This window comes from Orcinus orca, chromosome 9, assembly GCF_937001465.1.
Source record: "Orcinus orca chromosome 9, mOrcOrc1.1, whole genome shotgun sequence".
NCBI classification, from domain to species: Eukaryota; Metazoa; Chordata; class Mammalia; order Artiodactyla; family Delphinidae; genus Orcinus; species Orcinus orca.
In genome coordinates, this window is record NC_064567.1 from 94,304,466 (window position 1) to 94,331,525 (window position 27,060).

General features: G+C 43.1%; 1 protein-coding gene across 4 annotated transcripts in view; it reads right to left on the reverse strand.

Moving 5' to 3' along the window:
* Positions 1-27,060, reverse strand: part of GLI3 (GLI family zinc finger 3) — a 288,668-nt gene that overhangs the window by 59,413 nt on the left and 202,195 nt on the right. For 3 of the 4 annotated variants that reach the window (XM_004263321.3, XM_049714655.1, XM_049714657.1), the window contains exons 7-10: positions 23,012-23,213; positions 9,616-9,829; positions 8,559-8,672; positions 6,359-6,499 (exon numbers count right to left, since the gene is read on the reverse strand). In XM_004263321.3, coding sequence (XP_004263369.2) covers positions 6,359-6,499; positions 8,559-8,672; positions 9,616-9,829; positions 23,012-23,213 — 671 coding nt within the window. The remainder of the gene's footprint in view (positions 1-6,358; positions 6,500-8,558; positions 8,673-9,615; positions 9,830-23,011; positions 23,214-27,060) is intronic. The other variant, XM_049714656.1, reaches the window with a different exon arrangement.

The window sequence follows — 27,060 nt, forward strand, 5'->3', positions numbered from 1 at the left end:
GGCAGTGGGTAGTATGAAGGCTGCACCCAGGCCCTCTTCTAGTGAGTTGCTGTTTGTCAGCTCATACTTTTGCTGACAAACAAGAGGATACGTGGTATCAGCAAGATCTGCTATTGGCAAGTAAACTTTAGTGAGGTAGGCAGCCCAGCCCAAAGTGACACCATCTTCTCTTGTATAAATTGCGTCCATACAGAATATTCCAGGGAACTAATTATTAGCAGAATCCAGAATCTCACCTAGAGTATCATTCAGAACCAATCAAAAAGCTTTTGATAGAAAAATCCTCCCCAAAAGGCAGTAAACAGTTATTCGGATGAAGGTTTTGATGAAATATTTCATGGGGTCTAAAACGGATGAACAAATTTAAGAGAGTAACTAAGATATGATTCGATACCCATTATATCTTATTTAAAATATTGATTTGTTGTTCTTCATTCACGGGTTAAGGAGCATTAGTAAAGAGAGAATTTTAATAATACAATCATTGCTCAAGTAATTAACATACCACCCCCTAGAAAAATTAACCACAATTGTTCTGGAGTGCACTTAATCTACAGAGTTGGAGGACTTTGGAAAACATACAGTGAGTACCTGTCTGCTGCGAAACCTCATCCATGGCAGGCTTTGCATCATCCTTACCCCCCTGCCTTTGCAGCTGAAAGTGGGGAAGAGCGCAGCTCAGCACCCCAAGTGACTGCCGGCCAGTAGGTTTGTACCTGAAATGAAACCTGCCTGCCATTCTTAGCCTAAGGACGATCCACTTTGAACCCTTCCCTTGCTTTTACTAAAACCAAGGTTGGAAGAGGTGAAATGTCTCGGCCAAGTCCCATCCATTAGAACCACACTGGGGGAAGAGAACGGGATCTCCAGCTTCGGTCAAATGCACACCTCAGTTCAGCAACAATGAATATGAAATAAGCCTTAGAGCTAATACACAGAGGCCACAAAACCCAACAGCGCCACTGCCCACCCCTCCCCCACTCCGCCCTGCAAAACACAAATACATAAAACAGAGAGACGAGTCACCTCTTTGAGACCCTCTGTCTGTTTCTCATTAGGCCTCCTGCATGAGATCTCTGTTTGGCCTTGGACGTGGGGGACGGCACTTATTTTCACGGCTGTTTCACAGTATGATAAGTGAGAAAATAACGTTCTAAAGGGTCAAATGGTTCCAGGGAGGTCATCCCAAGGGTCAGGGCAGAGATGGCGCTGCCACTCAGAATTCCACTGGTGCCGGGAGACTCTCACTGGTGGACCACACAGCCCTCCGTGCCCCCCACTCAGTCTAATCTCCCGAGTGTCTTTATGGGAACAATTTCTGCAGGTGCAATTTAGCCAGTAACTTGAAAAAGAACGTGACCCTCGGGGCACGATTGTCAAAGGATGGCTTTGAAGTTGGTGGTTCTTCGTCTACATTTTTCCATGCAGTTATTTCCAAATAATTAGAGTCACTAAATTAACTAGCATTGATGTAGGGAAAATGAGATCAAAATCTTCACTCCTTCATTTTAGGTTCTATGTGCACACAAATCTATGTCTGCCTCTTATCGGAGGCCCCCATCACATCTTAAACTCCATCTTCTCTTAGGGAAAGATACACAATGCAACTTAAGCAAAGGGATCAAAATTAGCAGGAAAACATTTAAAATGCAAATTTGGGAACACGGTATTAATATGAAAATAATGTCTTCACCACATCCTAACACTCTCCCGTATTCCTACGGACTCATCAATTCTTTGCAGATTAGGTGTGCTTCCTTTGTATCTAAATCTCTATGATATTAAGAAGAAAGCCTTTCATTTTCATGCTGCCGATGTATAGAATGTGTGTTCACATGGCAGCAAAGGTGATTATAACTGTGTTCTTCTGATAAAGGAAACTTCAGCACGCTTTTAGAGATCAAAATCTGCAGCATATGAAAGCATTTAAAATCCAAGGAGGTGGCTAATCATTGTACAAAAGGGTGAATTTTTGACACCACGTTTAAATGATACAAATGAAGGAGTACAGCGACGTACATGCCACCCAGTTGAAGCTGGGGACTCACATAAACACCTCTCGTGTTCTCTGCTGTTCGGCCCTACAGGCAGGAGACAAGAGCCCGCACAGTGTAACTGCCCAGGCCCTCCCTGCAGATAAGGTTATTCTGCTGGGATCAGGATGGGGAATAAAACTGGTAAAAAAATAATTTGACCTTTTAAAGACCTTTGGAAAGAATATTATATGTGTTATTCCTTAAACGGGAAGAAAGGGTTGGGTTGGTGTAATAGAAGTTAAGCGAATTACAGTGACAGAGCAAACAGGTGGGCATTAGCTATGGTGATTATACTATTTTTACTCTTTCGGATACCAGCAGTTATGTTTTCAAGCATAACTAGACGCCTGGCAGTGGTGACGCACACCGAGGTACATGTTCCTCTTTCTTCACATGTATTCCTTTCTCCTCTTCTTAAGCCTCTCAGAACATCAGTGGTACACACAACGCCATTCAGAAGCAAAGGACCTGAGACTAACTTGGGCTGCAGGCAATGCATGCTGGATATTTTTCAAGCATCCAAGGGCCAGAGCTGGAACTGTCTTCCGGGACAGAATGAATGCAAGAGGGAAACGGGTCTCAGGAAGGTTGGGAAACCTTTCTCATCTCTGTGAGAAGCAAGGCCAGCAGACAGAATTTGAGTTGTTTTCCATAGTAAAAAAAGCTAAACCAACAAAACAAAACAAAAACAGAAACCACACTGGGCGAACCGATATTCTACGACTTTCAGAATCAGATACAAGAGTCGTGCGTTTGGGAATATATAATGCACGACAGCAAAAAAAGAGGATCTAATTCATTTGGGATTGAAGGGGAAGTGTGGACTTTTCAAATTATTTTGAGATGTTAGACTCTGCGCTTTCCAGCTATCAAGGGAAGAGAAATGGCTGGCATCTTGACAAATCAATAATAAATTCCGTCTTAATCGAAAGCACTTTAATTAATTTTTGTACTCTATATCCTTCTTACTCTCTTATTTTAACTGCTACTAAGAAGGGGACAAAGTACAACAAAAAACCAGCTAACAAAAATATACATCTGTCTCCTTAGCTTCTGGGCATAGAAGTAAATTTATGACACATTTAATACTAGCTGGAGAGTCATGAAGCCCAATTATAATTATCTTGCTGGGAAGAGAAATTAATTAAACATCCCAGTGAGAAAGACTCCACGGCAAACCTGGAATCAACACACTACGGGAGAAGGACAGGGGCTTGAAATAGAGGAGAAGAGAAGGCAAAGGCAATATTTAGCCCATCTGTTCGGACAGTAATGGGATGGGGTCATCTTTTCAAGAGAACACGGAGTGCATTACGCTGAAAATGAGACTACCTGGCGGGCAAAGTCGGCCGAGTCCCTAATTCTCCTCTTCAACTCTGATTTGCTAATGCGAAACACATGTCTCCCTTCTGCACCAAGTTCAAATGACTCTGGAATTCCAACCGTGCAGCTCAGCGACTGAACCAGAACAAGGGGAGAACTTGTCAGGATTTAAGAGCTTTCAGCAAAGCCCTTCAATTGCAGCCAGCACCCTATTCCACGGGAGGATATCAATTATAGATAGTGACTTGCTTTCGCAGGCAGTCGGGACTGTCAGACACTAGATAGACAACCATGAAGAATCATGAATCTTTCTATTAACTGTAAGAGGGGGAAAAAGAATGGGTCATGGCTATAAATAAGGCAGAGCATCAGAATGGTTTAACACCTTGCCTCTTGGTTGTGTGTAGCAGGAAAATTCAACTAATTCACAAAATGTCCTCTCTCCGAGGAGAGTCATAGCAATGCAAATAGTTCATGCTTCCTCTGTCCTTAAAAAACTGGTTTTTGCCACTGGTCTTTTTTCCATCTGCCACCCAAGTAATTAGGTGGATTTCAACTAGCTATTCATTCAGTCTACAAAAAATAATACACCAGGCCACTGCCGAAGCCACCAGATTCACCGTGAGTAGGAAGGCCCTTATATGTCTGTCACGTGAAGTAAAATCAATTTACACGTACAAATTTGGAATCTCTACACGTCAGATAATGAGTGAAAAGGCAGAGAATAAGCGATATAAACCAGCATCTTTATTTATGTTATTGTAAGTTAAAATTTTTAATTCACTTAACTAAGTTTCCTTAACTCATATAATTTATCTCAGACTAAAATTAATATCGTAAAGATAATACATTGGATTTTCTCCTAATCCTGACACGAATTTCTTCTTGCCAATTTGGAATTAAAAAATTCCGGTGTATATGTAATTCATTTCCTAGTTTTTATAAGAAAGCAGACAACATGGTGGCCATTTAGTTGACAGGTTAAGCAGCCTTGCCTTAAAACTACTCAGATCTCTCTATTAAAGCATCATCCCTACCTAAAACCTTTTGCCACTGAGATTAAATACAAATACCTGCAATAACCACTGTCTTTTAAAAGCTTTCATGTGACACAGAAGGTAGGGAAAATGTGAAGGTATAACCACAACCCCCCAACATGTTATCTCAAGACTGGCCTCTGATGAGGAACACAATTTCTTTTAAATGTAGACTTGGAATTTCCTTCCTCATTTGCTAACAGTTGAACAAAAATCACAGCGCTCCTTGGAAACTGCAATGACTTATCCACAGAAAAGGCACCATGAGACCGTGTCCCCTCTCAGAAGGATGTTTTAAAAGGCAAGCAGCACTGCCTAGCAGCATCTCGTTTATGACGGCAGGTTTTGTACCACCAGTTCTTCTCATGTACGATGTTCACTCACTCTATCACTGAGGGTATTCTTGGCATTCTTTCTTCTTTGGGTTTATTTCCCCACATTAAAAGAAAAATTCCAAGCTTTTTTTTTTTTTTTTTTTTCCCTTTAGTGTTACAATGTCTGTGGTTTCCATTAAAACAATCAGCAAGAATAAAAGGCTGTTAAGTCAGGCTTGGCTTAAAAATAACACTTGCATCAAATTAAAGAGAAAGACTCAAATTAAGTTCATGGAAAAATCTGGAAATATACCTTAATTAAAAACATTTGACTTTCTAGTTTCTTGCTGTGCAGAGAAATCTAGAATTCTCTCTATACTATTACAAGGAGACATGATCAAAAAAGAAATGGGGGGGGAAACCCTGAGGTCATGGTAAGCCCTCAAAACATTCTGTATATGATGGATCTCAAAACCTGGCAAACCATATATTTGACACTATAATGTAACTGCAGCATGTGGTATATATTAGAGGATAAGGACAAATAGGAATTGTATAATCTTAGTGTTTAAACGGAGGAGGGTTATCAAGCGATACAGATCATCTAAAAATAAAAAGTGACTGTAAAAGTAAAGAGAATGGAATGGGGGTGTGTATGGTGTGTGTAGGTGACGGGGCGGGGGGGTCATGAGGAAGTTACTGTCAGATGTGCTGTCATATTCAAAGCTTATGAAAGGGCTACACACAGCAAACCATCCTAATGCCTTAATGCAACCCTGTGCTTTGACATCGTGTCATCCTTGATGATGCGAATGCCCTTCCATCTCAACTGCTCCTGGCCCCATGTGCCAGGGAGATTCTACTGGCCTGAGAAAGTACCAAACAAAGACGAAGCACGGGCCAAGGAAACAGGGCTAATGAGGTATGTAGATGGGGGTACCCTGCATTATTTGAAATAACTGGCAAGGGAGTATGGGAAAGACTTCTGAATCTGGTGTGGGAAGGCGAGCTGAGGTTCTCAGTCAGACCACATTGCAGTTTTCAAAAATATACATCATTAGACACATTTTAAAATATATATTGCTTTTTCCACGGAACTGTGAGGCCCGCAAGGATTGGCTTCAAGTCAAGAAACTGTGCTAACGGCTTATCGCAAACCATTACCCACTTCTCATAGCAAGTACCAACTGACGCCTAAAATCATGGGAGACTCCTTAGCTGGTGAGGGTCGGGGAGGGGAAGGGAGGAGGGAGAAAAAGGACTTCCCCCACCTCTATGATTTTTTCGATTGCTACTGGGTCTTGGTTAAAATCAAACTTGGTTAAAAGGTTAATAATAATTCATGTCCAGCTTACTATTACTCAATAACCATCAAAGTCGCTAACTCAAAACAGTGTTTTCTCGCTTATGGGATCAGTCATTACACTCTCTCTTGAAGACGTTATTGAATTTTACACTCAGCTTTAGCTGACTGAACAGGTCAAGCACAGTGGCTCAGAGTTCTCTTTATTCTCAGAAAGTCATCAAGCCCCCTCCAGTTTGCTAGGCTGCTAGCTGAGAAACTTGACTCAGCATGGGGTCAGGGGAACTGACCCCGCAGGAAAGGTCACATAGCTGTAAAGCCCCCTTACCGGCCCCCTTCACTCACATGCACCAGCTGCTCCTGGGTGTCGAACTCCCGAGAACAGCCCTCCCAGTGGCAGTTTGTCTCATAGATGACTTCAGGCTCCTGTTTGCTTTCTTCTTTGTCCCCTTCCTCCTTCACCAGGGTTGTCCCTTCAGGCTGTTCCTGAAAGGCAGGGGTGGGGAAGGGAGGAGAAAGAGAGACAAAATCAGACACGATGGGACGGCAGACAGAAGAGAAAGGGAACTCTGCTCACTATTATGTAACAACCTGAAGGGGAAAATGCAAAAGTGAATCACTTTGCTGGACACCTGAAGCTATCACGACATTGTTCATCAACTCTACTCCAATATAAAATAAAAAGTCAAAAAAAAAAAAAAAAAGAAGAGAAATGAAAAACCTGATGTAGGCTTGTCTTCCTCCGGATGCAATTTTTTGGGGGAAAATAAAATAGAGCCCAAGTCTATCAGCTGGGTTTTGTGAATTGAAGAAACCAAAGATGGAATCATTTGTGTGCATTTTTTTCAGATTTACTCAATATGCCTTCGAAGGTTGTTAACTTGTGATTAAAGGCAACGGTCCAAACCAGAATGTCGGTAAGGTATTGAGGCCAAACTTTGCTGTCCTGAATACCAAGGTGAGAGCAACCTAAGATGTCATCTCTTAAGAAAAGCAATGAAACTAGGTGATGTAGTCTTTTATCCAAAAGACTGTTCTTTCGGTTAAATTCTTTTCAGCATATTAATTTGTTTATTCTCCTATGTTGGAATCCAGGGAAATGGTTTACTGCTAATTCTAATTCTGTTCTCCCTGCCACTGGAGGCTGTGAGAGGCACTGTGTAGATTTTTACAGGGATGATGTCTTCTGGGCTCAGCTTCCGGTCTCCAAGCGTACACTCCCTGCCCAAGAACCATAGCATCTAAAGCTTGTCGGTAAAGTCTTTTCTAGTCTTCTAAGGCAGCTTTGCAGAAATGAAAAGACAAAGGATTTCCAGAATTCTGGGAGATGATGAGGTGTGCAAATTCGGGATCTAATCTGAGGTTAGATGGTAAAAGCTGTATACAAGTGTTTAGGCATAACCAGCAACATGCAAGAAGAAGGATGGCTCTCAGAGCCCATGACACCCATTCGTTCCATCTTCCAAGTGCTCCCTAAAAAGGAAACGTGGGCTTAAGCACTCTCAGGTTGGGGCTGAAGCAGCCTGAACATTGCAAGGTCCAGATTCTGTGGACATCCAGACTCTCGTCCAACCCCTATCTCTGGGAATTATACTCATTGAGCTCCGTATCAGGCCCAGGGAACCTACAAGATAGGATTACGAGCAGAATCTACACATTCTTTTTTTAAAAATTAATTAATTTATGGCTGCGTTGGGTCTTTGTTACTGCACGTGGGTTTCTCTAGTTGTGGCGAGCGGGGGCTACTCTTCGTTGAGCTGTGCGGGCTTCTCATTGCGTTGGCTTCTCTTGTTGCAGAGCACAGGCTCTAGGCGCCCGGGCTTCTGTAGTTGTGGCATGCGGGCTCAGCAGTTGCATCTCGTGGGCTCTAGAGCGCAGGCTCAGCGGTTGTGGCGCAGAGGCTTAGTTGCTCCGCGGCATGTGGGATCTTTCCGGTCCAGGGATCAGACCCGTGTCGCCTGCATTCGCAGGTGGATTCTTAACCACTGCGCCACCAGGGAAGTCCGAATCTACACATTTTTAAAATTGAGGCTCAGGATCTACGTAACAGCAGAGACAAGACTGGAATTTTTTAAAGTTGTCCTTTCAGGACTTGGGGTAAAGAACAAGAATCTAAGTAGCCTTAGGTTAGGTTAGTTGTTGCTGGATCCCTCCTGGCTATGCAGGGTCTCCTGGCCAGTAGCAAGTGGCAACATAAGAAAAAATAAGAACATGATCATTATAAGGAATATCCCTGGTCTGCCCAGCTCAGGCTGAGAGCCAGGAGCTTGTAATTCTGGCCCAAGATCAAGGCCAAGGACTGAAGCCTGTTCACATCCCTGGTCAACAATAAACACATCCACCCACTTACTCCAGTTTATACCCCACAAACCTGCCTGCGTTTTCGTGTGTCTGCTTCTGAGCTGGAGAAACAAACCTAGTTGTACTCCAGCCCTGGCCTTTTGTTACATGTGTGGGTAACGCCCAAGGCCAAGAACGCTGTAGACAAGCCAATGCTGTGAAAAGACGCCAGGCTGGAGGGAGCCAGAGCCGGCGCCTCCCTCACCTGCTGGCCCCGAGGCCCCGGGCTGGGGAGGTCTTCATCGGCTTTGATCTTGGAACGTTTATTATGCACCAGGTCGCCGGTGCTGGTCACGGCGGACTCACTCGTGGGCTTGTTCTGTGGGTCACATTGGCAGGGACAGAGACAAAAATTAACTTCGGATCAATGAGTAGGACCACAGCTAAAACACACAAGTCGAGAATAGCGAGCGTCCTTGGCACCAGAATGACGACAGATAGGGCTCGTATTTGCAGGTAGCAGAGTTCAGAACATGTGTTCAGAGCCAGGACATACTGAAAAAATGGTACAAATGAACTTATTTACAAAACAGAAATAGAGTCACAGATGTAGAAAACAATCTTATAGTTACCAGGGGGGAAGCGGGGGAGGGAGGGATAAAGGGGAGATTGGGACTGACATATACACACTATTATATATAAAACAGATAACTAATAAGAACCTACTGTATAGCAACAGGGAGCTCTACTCAGTACTCTGTAATGACCTACATGGGAAAAGAATCTAAAAAAGAGTGGATACATGTATATGTATAACTGATTCACTCTGCTGTACGGCAGAAAGTAACACAACACTGTAAACCAATCATACTCCAATATATATATATATTTTAAAAGCCAGGATATACATTCATGAGACAGCTCTTTGTTTTTAACTCTTAAGTAGCAACTCCCTGGGGCTTTTTAAGGCTAGAGGAAAAGAGCTGGGATCCAGGCTTTAACGAACTCTAATAGTGCAGGGGAAAGGGACCGGATGACAGCAACCCACTCATGGGATGTATTTTTCCTGAATGGGCTATAGACAGCACAGGGTCAGAGGGAAGCCCGAGGCTGAAATGACTCTAGTGGAAGAAGCTCTCGTTTCTTGAGGAGCATACACACGGCACAGAATCTGAAGATGACAGCCCTGGGTTGGGACCACAGGCTGCAGTATGGAAGCGGTGAGGATGCCACTGGCCTGCGCGTATTCATAGCTGATGTGGCCCCGTGGCTCTCCTCTATGATTCCCAAGACAGACCAGGTCATCGAGCTGTCTCTCTCACCTGTGAGGACTCGGAAGGGCCGGAGGTGACCTGGACAGGGTTCAGAACCGTAGGGATCCCGGGAATAGGCCTCTGTGTCGGGAAAGTTGGGGCGGGGTGGATGAGCGGAGGGCTGTGTCCAAAGGCCGAGCCTAAGCTCTGCTGTCGGCTTAAGATCTGCTGATGCATATGGAGAGACACGGGTGCAGAAGGGTAGGTGAAGCTCAGGGCAGGGCTGCGGGTGGGAGATAAAGGGAAAACCATCATTTACACGGGACACAGAGACCAGTGCACCTTTATACCTAGTTTTTTGTCCCCAAATCGCATCAGGGCTGTGCATTTAAATTAGAAGGTAAAAATGATCGACGAACATCTTGAAACTTCCTAGAGAAAGCTGACGGCTCAGACAGGACACGCATGGGCGTTGGCACAGACACGCAGACCTGAGATAAACTTCAGCAGAACGGAAGCAAAAGGCATCGGCTCAATAACAACTATTTATTGCAATAACACACTTTCTATAACAAAGAGAATGGGTGACTACATGCTTTATAGTACTTTTCTCAGCTCCGCATCCCACACGTTCCCGTGCGCGGAGCGATTCTTTTCATCTATGCTCCCCCTGCACGCTTTCATAAGTCTCCAGATCTTATTACAAGAAGAAAGAAAATCAATTGGTTAAATGTGTTTTGAACACCATGCTTGTCATATCACTCATTTGTTTGTAAAGATGGAAAGCTTGGTTCATCCTGAATGCCACCTAAAGAATTTCCATCAGTGCCGTCTGGTTACAGAAGCTGATGGATTAACCTCTCCTGGCTGGAATCGGTGATCAATGGGCTTTGATTGAGGAATATTCCAATGGGAGAGCATCCGCTCCCTCTTGCAGCTAAGGAGCATTAAATGTCTATTAACGCCCATTATACATGCTAATGCCTGTCACCACTTCATTATGCCAGAGTATTTCCCGGGCTACAGGAAGTTCTAAGGAAGTCACACCATCACCTAAAGATTTCTGGGCTAGTGGGCGGTGCCAAATCGTCCTCTGCACCACCATAGTTTAGGAATCCAATCCTTTTAAAAGAAAGAAGCGCTCTCGAGGAATCTGCCGATGGCTTAAAAAAATGCGTGAAACACTGTAATGGCATCTGTGAAAATTTCTTCCTTTAAAAACACTCAGTGGGGGGGAAAAATATATATATATATATATATATATATATACACATACACGTAGATATTCTCTCCATCCTGCTGTGTAAGGCCCAGAAAGAATCAGGGTTTCTTGCAAAGTCAAAGGTAGAATTCGTGCAAATGTCCCAATCTGGTGGGTTAATTACTATTGCTGTTAAGCGCATTAACTGAGACTATAATAATTACAATAACAAAATTCAAACCATTTCAACAACTTTAAGTAATAATGCCGAAGACATACTCCCTTCATTAATGTGACTCCACGTTTTGCCCATTTGACTACAATCCACAAAAAGGTGGTTTCAATGGGATTACATTACTATTATTCCTACGGAGAGCCTTGCATTACAATAGCTTGCCCATTTAAGACTGAATATCATTAAGAATGCCCTAGGAGAATTTCACAGGGCTTGGAGGAACTCTCCTTTCATTCTGTATTGTATTTCTTTAATAAAGGAGAGCAGAAACCTGGTGAAAACAGTCATTGTTCACAGTAAGTTAGGGAGAAATCACTAATAATATTCTGTTTCTGCAGCGCTATAGTTTCTGCCAGTGTTTCGGAAAGCAACCATGAATGATTACAGCAAGACTCAGCTAAGGTAGCTGTGTGGATGATTGATAGGGCGTTAATCAAAAGATGCATATCTGCCTCAGAATTTGTTCACAAGCTTTCTTCTAATAGCTGATTTCATGTTCACTGAGCTCTATGCCAGTTTGTCCAATTTATTTTTTGGTGTACAAGCCATTCATCAAAAAACACAATGATTTAACCCACCCCTCCCCTTTCCTTTTGGTGAATGGGTATTACTAAGTGTAACCACCTTATTCTGTTCATTAAAAAAACAAAGGAAAACTAAAAGACCCCACTACACACATATTTATAATGTGATATGGACTTTGCACAAACCTCCCTGCATCTTTCCTGAGTTTCATGAGCTTGAACGACCAGGTGGGCTTGGGAAGGGGGTCCCTTGGGTCATGTACACCTCTCATTCTGGGGGGCCCAATATTGGGGGTCTCAAAAAAGTCAGGACCCAATTAAGAAGCGAGACCATTTGAGAAAACGTTTCACAAGGCAGAAAATGCCCTCAGTTTTGTATGTAATGCAATTTACAAATGTTCATAGCCAGACAGAGCAGGTTGATTTTTACTTTTAAAAATATGCAGAAGACAAAAGGAAGGACCAGCTTTGGTGCTGCAGCCCCCGTCCCCAGGTGCAAAGTCTCTGACCTCAGATGCAGGAGAGGCTGCGACAGCTTTCAACCCATGTGGGTAACATCCCCTTTTGGGGCTGCGTTTTTGCTGGTCAAACCAGGGGACAGGAATAAACCTTCCCTAAAATCCATGTCAACTATCAGATTCCAAAGGATATGAGAACATACAGGATGGACCAGCGATTTTTAGCAGTCCCTGATTATTCATAAGGAGGGACTGCTAAGGGAAACCCTCTCTCCTCTGCGTGCAAAGAGCCGGGCAACAGTGCTCACAGGGGAAGACCTCGTGTCACCCCACAAGAGCGGGCGCTGCCGTCAGCTCCTGGAAGGAAGGCTGCTTGCTCCGGATTACAAAGCCTGTGCATGGAAAGAACGTCCGAGGACTTCCCACCGGTGGCGGGGGGGCCAGGGGATTGGGGCCACCACCCCCTGCTCTCTGACCCCAAGTGAGCTGTCTTCCTAAGCTCTGCATCCCGGTACTTGCTGTGTCTTTCCAGAAGCCAGCCTAGCTGCTTCCTTCTGGTCACTCAAATTCCAGCTTAGGTGTCACCTCCTCAGACACAGGGACCTCCTAAGCCTGAGGCCCCCATCAAAACAAGCCCCCTCTGCAGCTCCTCGCCCCATGATGCTCTGCTGTTTGACACTTGTATTCTCACTGCAGGATGAGGCTCTCTGAAACCATATTCTCTCCCTCCCTCTGCAATGGAAGGTCTAGGGGAATTGGGCTCTGGTCTGTCTTGTCCCCCACTGACCCCTGGTGCCCGGAACACTGCCTGGCACGGGGCAGCCCCTCGAGATGAGTCAGTGAGTGACCGAACCACCCCCATTAGGTATGAGTTTCTTGCTGCTGCTGCAACACATCACCACAAACTTCGTTGTTTTAAAACAGAATACGCTTGCCATCTTAGAGCTCCAGGGGTCGGAATTCTCAGATGGGTGGGCAGGACTGCGTTTCTCTGGAAATCCCTGGCACCTGGCCTCTTCCCGCTTCTAGAGGCTGCTTCCATCCGCGGTTCATCGCCCCACCTCAACCCGACCTCCTCCTCTGATTCCCTGTTAACTCCAACACCCCCCTGCCTCCCTTTTATAAGGACCCTTGTGATTATACTAGGGCCACCTGATCATCTCCTCATCTCAAAACCCTTAACTGGACACCAACGATTACCTACTGCATGATTCCACTGGCAAGTTCAAAACTGGGGAAAACTGGGCCACACGCTGTAAGTTCAGATGTGTTAAAGTCTACGTGGTAACCTTTGGAGGTAACCTTTGGTGTCCAGCTTCTTTGGTCACAATTGTGTTTGTGATATCTTTTCATGTTGCTGCATTTAGTTGAGCTCCAATCATTTCCTTTGCTGAATAGTATCTTAGAGTCTAAGTATAGCACGCTTGCTATGTACGCTCCTTATATGTTCTATGCACGTTCTTTGCTGCATCTCAGGGTGTTGTGGTTTGCTATTACACACAAAGCTGCTACGAAGACTATTAAAAAAACAAAAACTCTTAACTGAATCACAGCTACACAATTCTTTTGGCCCTGTAAGGTGATATATTCAGAGCTTCCGGGGAGTAAGATGTGGACATCTTTGGGGGCCATTATTCTGCATACCGAACTCAGAACAGTCACTTCAAAGAAAAGCAATTTGACAACGTGTTTATAAAACAGCACAAAGGTAGTAACAGTACAAAGGTCCTCTGTGCATTTTTATAGAACTTCAGCTGCTGAGGACAGACTGCTGGTTTACAGAGGTCAGAATTTTCTTTGAAAAGTAAATTCTCTTTTTAGAAGTCCTGAAAAAAAATCTTCCTAAACAGTTCATGTATTCGTTCCATAATTTCCTAGAAATACAAAGTATTGACATTGTTGAAAAATTTTATACATCGCTTCTGTCTCCTCTAAAGAAGGACACAGTCGGGCTTCCCTGGTGGCGCAGTGGTTGAGAGTCCGCCTGCCAATACAGGGGACGTGGGTTCGTGCCCCGGTCCGGGAAGATCCCACATGCCGCGGAGCGGCTAGGCCCGTGAGCCATGGCCGCTGAGCCTGCGCTCCGCAACGGGAGAGGCCACAACAGTGAGAGGCCCGCGTACAGCAAAAAAAAAAAAAAGAAGGACACAGTCTAGTCTAAAACATGGTCCACCTGAGCTTTATGACCTCAAAGCCTTTACATTTCTGCTCACCCTGTTCTTTCCTCTGGATCAACTGAAGAGCAATTATGTTCTGATTTTTGAATTCTCTTCACTCAACATTTAATCAAGTATAATTTAAAAAATTTTTATAGTATTTACTTCTCTTCTAGATGACTACATGAGAGACGGGATAATTAAAAACACACGTTTATAAGAATGTGACTTGCAACTGTTAATCTATATTTAATCGATAAGATCGCTAGAAAGTGTCAGATGGCCCAGATCTTCCCAAGCAATGTGCTAACACAGTCACCCAAAAGTAAGTGTTAGGGAGGAAAGGAAAAAGAAGCGCCAAGGTGATAAAGTCTGAGGAATACAGCCGCGGGGGTCCCTGGAACTGCTTAATACTTGAATGTGTGTTCCAAATGTCCCAGCCCCGATATGGTTCGTAGCAACATTTGGAGGAGATTTTAGAGACTAGCGTTCCTCACAGAACACTTGGAGAAACAGTCTTCTAGGACAACAGTTAGAACAGTCTGCAATAACCTATATGGGAAAAACATCTGAAAATGAATGAATATATGTATATGTATAACTGAATCACTGTGCTGTACACCTGAAACTAACAACACTGTAAATCAACTCTACTCCAATAGAATTTTTGAAAAATTATAAAAGGAAGAAAAAAGAAAGCCAGAATAAATTAATTCAAATGTTAATCTGTCCTGTATTTTTCTAAAAAGCAGAAAATGAGAAAAATGTGGATTTTCGATCTCTGACTATAGTGTGTGTGGTGTCCTCCCACCAAGTATAATTTTCACCCATCAGAACCGAGTTACGGCTACTGAAGTCCTAGTTTTATAAAATACCTTAAAGGAGCACTCGTTACATGGTAGGCAGTGACTTGGGGACCGAACGCTAAATAAGGGTAACTACTGAGGTCAATTTCCCTTTTATTCTTTGCTCTGAGCTGAGTTAAAAGTGATCAGCAAATCGCTGTCTGAGTGGGAACTATTTCTTCTATTTTCCAAAAATTTAATGTTAAAATTCCCAAAGTCTGAATCGTTAAGAAAGTTTTGACGTATTTATTCGCCATCACAAATCCGAAGTAACATTTTGTCAATACACTTTTCAAACTGAGGTCAAATTTTGCAAACCGGGTCTTATTTCTGAATATTGCAGTAAATAGCCCAGTAACCCCTCCCTTATCTGGAACTCTTCTGTCTGGGAATCTCAACAACTATGCTCAATCTGGTTGAAATCTGGGGTGTAATTAGAAAGACAGGATGTTAAACAACTAAAATAAACATCATAATATGTTTAACTGAATAACTGAATCAATTTGCTATACAGCAGTAATTAACACAACTGTAAATCAAATATACTTCGATAAAAAAATTTTTTTAAATAAAAAATAAATATTGTCAAATCCACACATTCATTAATTCAACCAGTTTTAGCTGAGTACTTTCTACAGATCCCTTTTATATATCCAAAGAATAAAATAATTATTTGTAACTGGAAAGTTACATATTAACTATAATCAATACATACAACTTCGAGATTCATAATCACGACTGACTTTCACAACAAACATTATTTTTTTCACACCAAGGAAGTGATGTGCGTCAACATTTGTACAGAGCCTCTCTGATCAATCTGTAAATTCACATTTAATTACAGAAATGCTATATTAGTGGGGGACACTAAAAGTTCATACTGTAGAAGATCATTTGTTAAGATGTATTCAACCCTATTATACATACAGGCATTTCAAAGTCATTAATATTCAAGTCAAAAAGATAAAAACCAATTAAAATAGCATGTGAGACAATCCTGAAATGTCTTTTAAAAACACTTCAGGAACTCTGCATATGGTAGAGGATAAGAGGATGGGGGATGGGCTGGATAACTGAATACCAGTACAATAAATAAAGCAGCATGATGTGAGCCGCTGTAGTCCTTCATATCGGGAGGGCAGATAGAGCCAATTACAATAATGAAGAGGTCTGTTTCTAACTAAAAGTGAATGTCAAAAAACTCGGGGGAATTCCCTGGCGGTCCAGCAGTTAGGACTCTGCACTTCCACTGCAGGGGGCACGGGTTCCACCCCTGGTCAGCGAACTAAGATCCCACAGGCCGTTCAGCATGGCCAAAAAAGAAAAAAATAAATCGGAAGTATAAGAAAGATGGCAAGAGGATGGATCACCCAGCCACCGCATGCTTACAGGTAAAAGTTTCTTTTTATTGTTTAATGACGTCAATCCACATGGCATTTACCCATTTTCAAAAAAAAAAAAATCATAGTTTTTCCTTAGAGCTGCATGGAACATCTCCTTCCACTGAGTCTCAGGGCTGGGGTTCCTCTGTGCTAATGTGGGGAAGGACGAGGGAGGTTGCCGGGAACTCAGCCGAAAGGCTCATCATCAGTTTCCAGGTTCATCTCCGGAAACCCTCCCTGACCTGGAGGACCAGGCATGGAGCTGGGCTGGCCTGAGATTGATGAGAGAATTAAACCAGAGCAGAGCCCTGACATGGGTGGTCACGGGAAGGCCTGAGTCACAAAGGCACCATCTCTTACCCAAAGTGAAGAGGAGAGAAGAGTATGTGGCAGCTATATATTCTTAGGAAAAGTTTTAAATGTAAAATCAATGCTAACGACCTATACACACATTTTTTTTCAACTGCCCTAGTTGGTCAGTTTTCTTCAGATGTGAATTTTTAAGACTTCCTTAAAAGAAACTCATGTCATGCTTTTATAATGTATTTCTTCAGGTCGGGCATTGGATTAAGAAACTTCATGCTGCAGTCTAAATGTCCATCAACAAACGAATAAATAAAGAATATGTGGTATATATATACAATGGAACACTACTCAGCAATGAAAAAGAATGAAATAATACTATCTGCAGCAACATGGATGGACCTACAGATTATCATACTAGGTCAAGTCAGTCAGAGAAAGACAAATATCATGTGATATCACTTATATGTGGAATATAAAACATGCTGACACAAATGAACTTATCTACGAAACAGAAACAGACTCATAGGCAAAGAGAACAAATTTATGGTTGCCAAAGGGGATACCAGGAAGGGGGCAGGGGAGAGATAAATTAGGAGTTTAGGATTAACATGTACACTCCACTACATATAAAAGAGGTAAACAAGGCCCTACTACATAACACAGGGAACTACACTCAATATCTTGTAATAACCTATAATGGGGCTTCCCTGGTGTCTGCCTGCCGATGCGGGGGACGCGGGTTCGTGCCCGGGTCCGGGAAGATCCCACATGCCGCGGAGCGGCTGGGCCCGTGAGCCATAGCCGCTGAGCCTGCGCGTCCGGAGCCTGTGCTCCGCAACGGGAGAGGCCACAGTGGTGAGACGCCCGCGTACCGCAAAAAAAAAAAAAAAAAAAAAAAAAAATTCTAACCTATAATGGAAAATAATTTGAAAAAGAATATATATACACAAATGTATAACTGAATCACTTTGCTGTATACTTGAAACTAACACACCATTGTAAATTAACTATACTTTGATAAAAGAGAAAAAAAAAAACTTCATGTTGCAGTTAACCCAGTTTTCTATAGGCTGACGAATCCAAGGACGCTATTTCCTGTTCAGTGTCCCATCTCTCCTATTTCTTGTTCATGAAACCAGTACTGGAGGTGGAGTCAGGCAACAGTCCACACTGTAACATGGGGGCCCCCAAATTTCAGAAACTGGCTTCAAGGAAAGAGAGAGGAAGGGGGAGAAGGAGGCATCTAATCAAAACCAACTTTGTGGTTACTTTGTGGTTGTCACACCAATGAGGTCGTCCACTTTCTGGTTCCAGCTGTGGAATTTACTGTACCACAGCTGCCATTCAAAGGAAGAACAATTCTTCCCGGTTTTGCAGAGAACAGGCCAACAGCCATTATCATCTGTATACATGTCGGTATAGGGACACACACGCATGCACGTGCTTCTATTTGAAAGGAAAAAGGTAAAGCTTCCACGTCCATCCATAAAAGCCCCCCGGGGCAAGTTCACTGGAAAACCCAGCAGCCTCGGAAGAAGTAATGAGCCCACGCGTAAGGACCCACATGCTCACAAAATGAGTTAAGTATCATCCCAATGTTTACACCGAGGCATATGCACTCTTTCAATATTGCTTTGGACAAAAATACATTAGGCTTTCTAGGATGCAAGAGTCCTAAAAGGCTTTAGAAGCTGGGTTGCCACTAAACAGACAAAACCGCCGAGAACATATATAGCAGTAACACACTCTCCAGTGAGATGTGGCCTGAAGCACCCAAATCACGTAACTGGTCAGCCATGTAGACATGGTCAGAAAAAGCATCACCAACGCTTTAAAAACATCGCCAGACATTATTATATGCCTCTTATAAATAGCATCTCCTTCCAATCCTTTTAGTCGTACCTCCCATTGGAGGATTTTTAAGAGAGAAGGATATAAGGGGAACAGGAGAGGAAATTCAGTTAGACCTGGCAGTTTCGCCCACGTAAGCAGTTGAGCGCCTTTGATTCAGCCCGTGAGACTCCCCGGTCCTTAAAACAATGCAGCCTCACCGGGGCCTTGAAGGCTTCCTACGGTTCTGGGATCAGCGGTCCACCCTGCTCACGGTCTGGCCCTGCCCACCTCCAACCTTGTGCTGATTGGAGGCCTTTCCCTTCCGTGAGTTCTGTGAGGACAGGAATCGTGTCTCTCATTCATCTCTGCAGCCCTCACGTCCTGCACAGCAACCAGCACACAGTTGAGTATGCAGTCAAATATTTGCGACATGAAGGAGTAACGGATTAAATGGAAGACTACCTCAAACCAACGGCCACACCTGGAAGTAAATGAAAACTATCCTTTTTAGTGAGGATTCATTATTTTCACTGATTCTAGGGGAAGAGAAGCTTGTCTCGTAGTTTTCAGAAGATGCAGTCAGAGAGTTTCAAGGACCCTGGTCATTGGGCTGTGGATTCATCGATTCTTTGATGTTTCCCACCCAAGTCATCTCGTGTTGTTTGTCTGACACGCATGAGTTGACTCATGGCAGGTAACAGCGCAGAGTCAAGCTGCTGTGGAGGCCGAGGTGATTCCTACCATTCTCAGGAAGTGGCACTGGACCTGCCAGATGCATCCTTACTCCGGGGCTGATGTCTGGGAGGGCTGACGCCGCGCAGAAGAAAAGAACCCTGCTCTCTGGTCACCGGGCAGAGCTGGTCAGTGCCAGCCACAGAAAACACGCACTGATTTGTGAGGCTGCGCTCTGGGCACTCAGCTCTCATCTTCATTGAGATGTCTGTCCTGGCCGAACCAGACCTGAAACTACTAAGGATATGAAGCCATCTTCATTTTCGCCGTTAAACCCAAAGTGAGAAAGCTGTAACTGGCGGGTTAGAAATGAACAGATTACTCATTTCTTCGTTCCCTTTACTTTTGCTAGAAGATGGAAGATGAGGGTCAGTTGAAGCACTTTCTCCTCCGATGGGAGCTCAATTTCTAGGGGAAGGTATTAGCAGAGGTCAAACTATTTCCAATTTACGCCATTAACTGGATATTTATAATACTAGCCTTAACCAGAGAGGGTGGGGCTTAACAGGCTGTATGGGATAAATGTGAATCAGCTAGTCTTAGACAGGAGTCTTCAGGGTGATGGAGAAGTTAGAACTTTTTGAGACAGTTAACTATTTCACAACATCCTTTTAAGTGCACGGAGTTATTTTTCTGAATGATGTTCTCAGTTATGATATAAAAAAGACTTTTGCTATACATTTGGACAATATGTTTTAATCAGTTAGCTGTAATCAAGTACTATGTTTTAAGATGTAGCTAAGCTTTTGTGAATAAATATGTGCTTCATATGGAATTCTTATAACAGTCTGAATTATTAGGTAAATACATAAACATAAGAACCATATACAAACTGAGGATGGACATTTGCTTTTTTATCCCTTTATTTTGTGTCCATCCCTCTGTATCTCCATGTAACTGTCAACCTACGGATATACGATATACTATCCATATACACTATAACCTTCTGAAAGCCAGCATTATTCATCCACCACATGGAAACTTCCTTTTAATAAGGAGGGCGATTAGAATTCTAATGGCTCATTAAAGAGCTCCTTCATTTATTCACTCCAGAAATATTTGTTGAGTGGTATCAACGTGACAGGGCACAGATGTTGTGAGCTGGGAAGTGTGGCCGTGAACAAAACATACACAGTCCTAGACCTTCTGGCATTTGTATTCTAGTAGAGGGAGACATATAGCAACTACCAGATGAGCAAGTAAATAGAAGAATTTCGAACGGTGGTCCCTACTATTACCAGCCTCTTAGAGAATAGCATTTGAACTGGGATACACGCGTGAAGGAGATTTTTTTAGAAAACTGAATGTTACACACTGAAAAACATCTTTAGAAACTGACCCCATTACTATATGCACTGACAACACGAGAAGCAGATTAGGATTAGAAAACATGTAAGTGTGCAAGTCAAATGTGTTTGGGGCAAACTAAAAAGCAAGGAATTGGAGGGCTGGTCCTCTTGCAAAACTCTCCGTGCTGATGCATAAAACAAGAATAACACTACGCTTTGCAAAACTGCTGTCAGATGAAAACAGTGAGCGCTTCTTGTGCCTGCCGTGTCCCTGGGTACAAAGCAGAGATGAGATGCACTCCTGTATCTTTCCCTCTTGAGAAAGTTACCCTTTGTAGATTTCTTCATGCTGCTTCCCTTCCCGTCAGCCACCGGCCCTACCACTTACTGGGGAGTCCTCCAGTCGGTCTTTAGATTTCACAAGCGAAACTTGGAACAGAGCAAGTGAAGCACTAACGCTACCCCGGCTAAAGGACTGGCAGGTGGTGCCGGTCGTAATTCTTCTAATTATTGTATTGTTCCAGCAAGCCGATCTCATCTTGGGTTATCTGTATTACTTTATATGCATCAGAAGCTACATCTTATCCTAGCACACAGGGGCTGTGTACTGAAGAATGAGAGGTCAGATTGCAAGAGAGAGAAGACAGACTGGTGAGGCGCTGAAGGGAAGAAAGACCTGTGTGCCCGACGGCCCTGGTCACCTGACTGCAAACGGGTCTCCTGGGGCCTGACTGGACTTAGGAATCTCTGCTTCCAGCTCAAATGAGAATAATCAGATCTGTGGTAGCTCCTCGGAGGCAGGGGACAATGATTATTCCAAGTCAGGATACTGACAGTCTCTCAAGGACTGGTACTAGATTACCTGGGAAAGGTGAGGAGATGAGGAAACGGGTGAAGATGCCAGGGTAAGAATAAAGACAGCACTGAGACTATCTGTGTACCGCTTTCGAATCTAAGTCCTGTAGAGGCTGTGAAAAGTCACGGTAGCTGGGCAGAGAGCAGAAGGGAAGAAAAACGCTCACCAAGTGATTCTGTGTGAATATCATTCCTGTGAATTTCACTGTGGACCTCATTTCCACCACTTTGATGCTATGACTTCTAGTCGAGCCACACAATAATGATATGATTTCAGCAAACTGAAATAAGGTCGATGGCCACCTATGAGCCTAGGGAAATCTGCCAGGAGTGCAGAACAGCCAGGCCGTGGTTTGGAGATGGGCGTACTTCCTCGGAGACAGACTGGGGTGATCACATTGGGGGTCGCATGGCCAGGCCCCGGTAGCTCATCCTCGGGACGGACCACCAGGAGTAGTTCTCCTGCGGCTCTGCCCGTGGGCAGGGGTCTTCATCCAGGCCCTGCCCATACACACCAGCTTTAATAAAAGGTACCCCTTTCCTCTACAGTGGCTGTCTTGTCTGTAGTTTACTAATGTGAAGACTGAATTTCAGAGCCTACAGGCAAGTAAGGTCTGCACAGCTGGTGGCAAAGCTGGAATCTGACTACAGTTTTGCCCGACTCCAAAGCCTCCCTTCGTGTCTACATCGGCTAATCCTGAAACAATCCCCTCTGTAAGTACGGACTGCTATCATACAAGCAGAGTTATTTGCTCTGTTCCGTGTTTCCACACTTTCCTGACTATATTAAAAGACAGATGCTGCAGAAAATGACATCATATCAAAATGGGGATTTATAATATTTCAACGTTAACTTGCCTGCCAAGGAGGATTGTTGATAGCTGAACAAGCAAAGAATTAAAACCGTAATGGAAACATTAAGGACAAAAAATGATGGTATTCATCATTTCTAGTAAATATGGTATGTGACTATTGCTAACACATTTTTTCTTTTTCTGGACTGTTAGGGTTTCCCTAATATGTATATTCATCATGGAAGACCCATCAATTCCTTTAGACTTAAAACCCTTCTGTCCCCTTTTCTTTCTTCCTCCCAATGCACACTTTTCCCCCGTGAGACAAGACTCACGTCTGGTCTTTTTTCTCTTTTTTGGTCATGTCTCACGGTTTGTGGGACCTTAGTGTCCCGACCAGGAATCGAATCCACACCCCCTGCAGTGGAAGTGTGGAGTCCTAACCACTGGACCGCCAGGGAAGTCCCACTTCTGTTTTTTTGATTTCTGTCCCTGTCCTTGCAAGTGTGCCGAAATCAGGTACAAAGTTGGTTTTCCTTCTAGGGAACTATAACTAGTAAGAAGATAAAAAGATTGCCATTACTCACTGTCTCTAGGAAGGGGATTTCATTCCTGAATAAATGCGATTTCTCTAAATGGGCTGCTAACTGATGTCTGCAAAATAATTCTTTTCGGCCCAATAATTGGCTCTGGAACTCATCGTAGTGAAATGTGACCTGCATCCGCATCCCGGGTCCTCCCCGGTGTCCTGTTGCAATCCTTCCTTGTAGGTTGTCAGTACCGCAAACGCAAGGTGCAGGCGAGCAGTGACGTTTTGTTAAAGAAACACATCATGGATTTGGGGAAAATACATACCTGATTGCACTTGCAGATAAGTGGCCGTAAGAGCCACTTGCTGAAGAGCTGCTGCGGGAATTATTGAGAATGGTGACCAAGGAGTTGGGAGACGTCCTGATCATGGTCTGAAGGTCAAAGCTATGATCGGACAGTGGTGATATGGACAGTGTACGTTTTCGGCTTGGCCTGGCTGACAGCCGGGGGCTGGGGAATCTGGTGCCTGTTGTATAAACAAAACAGAACCTGATTACCTGCGGCTGGACTCTGTACCCATTATCTGCTCCGACTACCCCGCGTGGAAGAAGTGAAGGATAAGAAGCCGGCGACTGGCGTTGACAAGTACCTCTCTCCTCCACTTGTGATCTACTGGGTACAATTGAGGAAATTAGGGAGAAATATTTATCTTCCAGGGGCTTACCTCGGGGGAGCTCTGTTTATTAATGTGCAGACAAAATGATAAATTGCTAAACAAAAGGGAGAGACTTTTTATGTGTTCTCCCTCTCATTTCCAGTGATTTATGAATCTGACAGCTGCTTAGATATGCTCATCATTAATTCACCGCCAGCGACAAAGACAGTGGTTCCCACAGTCGCACCGCACTCCACCCTCCCCACCGCAATGCACACCGTTTTAAGGCAATGAGCCGAAGGGAAAAAAATGAATTAAAGTATCCTAAGATTAAAACAATCCAGCTTAGTTATGCCCGCATTTCCCCATGATTTCTGTAGTTATCTGATCCACGGAATACTTACGGCTTTACTGACAAAACTGATAAATACGTTATCCTAAATTAATGGTTCTCGATGCGGGGGGGGGGGGGCGGGGGGGGCGATGTTGCGCCCAGGGGACATGTGACAACATCTGGAGATATTTTGGTTATCACAACTCACGGGGTGCTAGAAACATCTAGAGGCCAGGGAAGCTGCTGCACACCCGGGAATGGGCAGGGCAGCCCCCCCGCCATGAAGAATCGTCTGGCACCCGTAGTGCCGAGATGGAGGAATGCTGCCCTAAATTCCCCATAATCTATACAGCCTAAGTCCCAAGAAACATTTAAAAGCTTGGGACGTGGCTTGTTTACAGATTTTCCAAGGTTGGGGGAGAAAAACCCTGCAAGCATTATAATAAGATAACATGAGTCAATTTTAAGCCTCTGGTTATTAGATCAATCAGTCAATCGATTAATTAATTCTCTGCATTTATAAGAGTTTTGAGACTTCAAGAAGATTCCACTGATGAAGTTCTATTCTGGAGGTTAGTAAATCACACTTAAACACCTGCCAACTTAATACAATGCTTTTTACATGGAGAGTTAAAAATTAAATGTCCATTTGCCTTCAATTTGGTAGACGGTAGAGATTTGAATTAGGGCAGAGCTATGAATGTGGCCCACAGGCCCACTCCTGCCTTTTCTAAGGTCACATTTATATTACAGAGTCATCAAACTGAAGTTTAATGACAGAATGAGAACATAATACCACTAGGTAAGAGGAAAATCAAACATGATACTTTTAAGAAATAACGGAGGGTTTCTATTTCAAAGCATGGGTACACCTGCTTACAGGGACATGGCAATTTTGGGGTCCCCGGAAAACTGAAGTAGAACATAAGCCTTCTTTATAGAAAAAAGTCTAGGCACTTGGTCTCCGGAAAACTCATTGGGAATATTTTCTTCACCAGAGATGGACCTTGATACAAGATAACAATCCAACATATGCTTTGAGATAATTTAATGAAGTGCAATAGATGAATATGAAAGACTCTATAGATAATATTATAGAGATGAATAGATATACTTTATAGTGAATAAAAAATAAATCACAAACTGTAACTTAGTACCATCCATGTATATGAAACTGGAAAACCAATCTGAATGACAAATGTGGTACCTACTCAAAGCTTTCTTTCAGGCACATTGAAAATTGAATTTCTTCATTTAGAATAGTTTCATTACCAACCTGACTTAGGCCAGGGTCGTACAAAAATAACAATCCCACTATGTTCACAGCTCTTAGTATTTAAACCAGCATCTTACTTTTATTATGGCATCTGCCTTACACATAAATGTCTCCTTTTTACTCACTATGAGAGGCTAATTTCATCCTAAAAGTTTTTCAGTGAAGAAATGCATTCCACTTCCAAAGGATTCCAAGGACAAACCAGACTTCTGGTCAGTTTCCATATCATCCTCGAGAGTAACCATTCTCAGTGGGATTCAGTGATCCCTGGCAGAGTTAGAAGTAACAGGACATTCCAGATAGAGCTGATTTCCTGATTTTTAAAAAAACACTAAATAGATAAGGAGGCCGTCTGAGGGCTATAAAACACCAGAGGCCTATATCCCCATCACATCATCCAAGGACAGAGCCCAGGGCCTGGTTTCATCCCTTCCATGGAAGCCTCCAGGTTGCCCAAGGCCTGGATGGTCCGGCTCCTCTGCTTTTCCCTCCAAGATGGGTACTTATTTAAGTCAGTTTCCACCAGTATAAATAGTGTGGTTTTCATGAGTGTCTAGGATTTCTCTAGGATATTCCTTATAGGGATTACTTGCTCTCCTGTCTTTAAAGGTCACTAGAATCCCAAAAAGTAGAATTAGAGCCATAAAACAGACTTGTTCATTCTAATGTGCAACACATAAATACTCTATCCTGAAGCTGGCTGAAACCCAGGTAGGCCCATTGTTGGCACATTTAAAAGTCAGGTGCTCATCTGAATCCAGTTTATTGCCGTTTCTGCTAATGGAAGAGTCCTGAAGAGCTGTAACAGTGGATCAGAATGACCAGCTCGATCCCAGTTTGCCTCTGGTTTTGCTACTGCAGAGCCAATGTAGGAATTTAAAGTCATTTCACTCCTCTCTTGAAAAAGTCTCCTATGATTTAAATTTAAAACATAACATTCTGGTTATGTTCTATTAAACTAAATGCTATTTCAGCTATTTTAGAGGGCAGGGATATAGTACTTTATGCACTTTCCAACCCTTTATCATGCTCTTCCCAACCCCCTAACAACGAAGCATAGAAAGAGAAAGTTGTCAGCATTTGGGGCAGTGACTTGGGGTTATCTGTTGAAGGGAACAGCTAACCTACGAGGTGTGGATTTCAAAACTGCTGAAAGAGAAGTGGCCCAGTTCTTCACTGATCCTACGGCTTCCTTCTTAAATCTAAGCCCTAGCATTCTTACTGTTCCAACACAGATCTCTCCTATCTGGCTTTCTGTTAATTGTTTTGTTTCTCTATTCTAATAAAAGATTCTGACAAAGAAAAAGGAGGTTTCTTTTTATGTGATGAATGATAGGACATCTAAATTCCTAGTTAATGACAATCAATTTACCACATACTCTGGCAAATTAAAATGCCTTTAATTAGTTTTTACAAAGTAAAAGGGTAGCTTCATCCTTTATTTAGATAAAAACTGCCATTGCCTGACTAAACACATTCTCATCAAATAGAGAAGGCAATATGGGCTGACCTTTCAAGGATTCTCTCTTATTTTAATTCTCTATTTGCAGATTTTTAAATAACTAATTTGCATAATAACACTCAACTTTTTTTCCCAATAATCCCTAATTGAAACATGGTTATGATGAATCTGAAATGGAAACTCTCTCTTCTACAAAGCGGAAAACAAAATCCCTGCGGAAGATGTAACACATTTCTCTTACTCTGTGTGTGGTAATGAGCTCCCCATTGGAAACCCACTCAAGCTGTGTTCGTATGTAACACAGCTAAGTTAGCTCATGACAGTAAGGGGACCAAGGCTGTAGATTTTATGCCCTGTGGACCAATCATTTTCTCTCTATTCTAAATCTGAGAACTGAATCATCAACCACTAATAGAGAGTAGACCAAGGTCCACCCATTGTCACAGAAGAATCCAAACAGACCCTACATGGAAAATCACAAATTAATCACTGCTACTAGAAGAAACAAACAAAACCTCGAGCATATGTCCTACTCAAACTTATACTGTCGTCGTATTCAAAGGGTTTCGTTATGTACACCTTGGTTGATGTTTCAGGTTCACTTCCTGGCACCTGGCAAACGGATGTGGACTTAAAGAATCCGAAT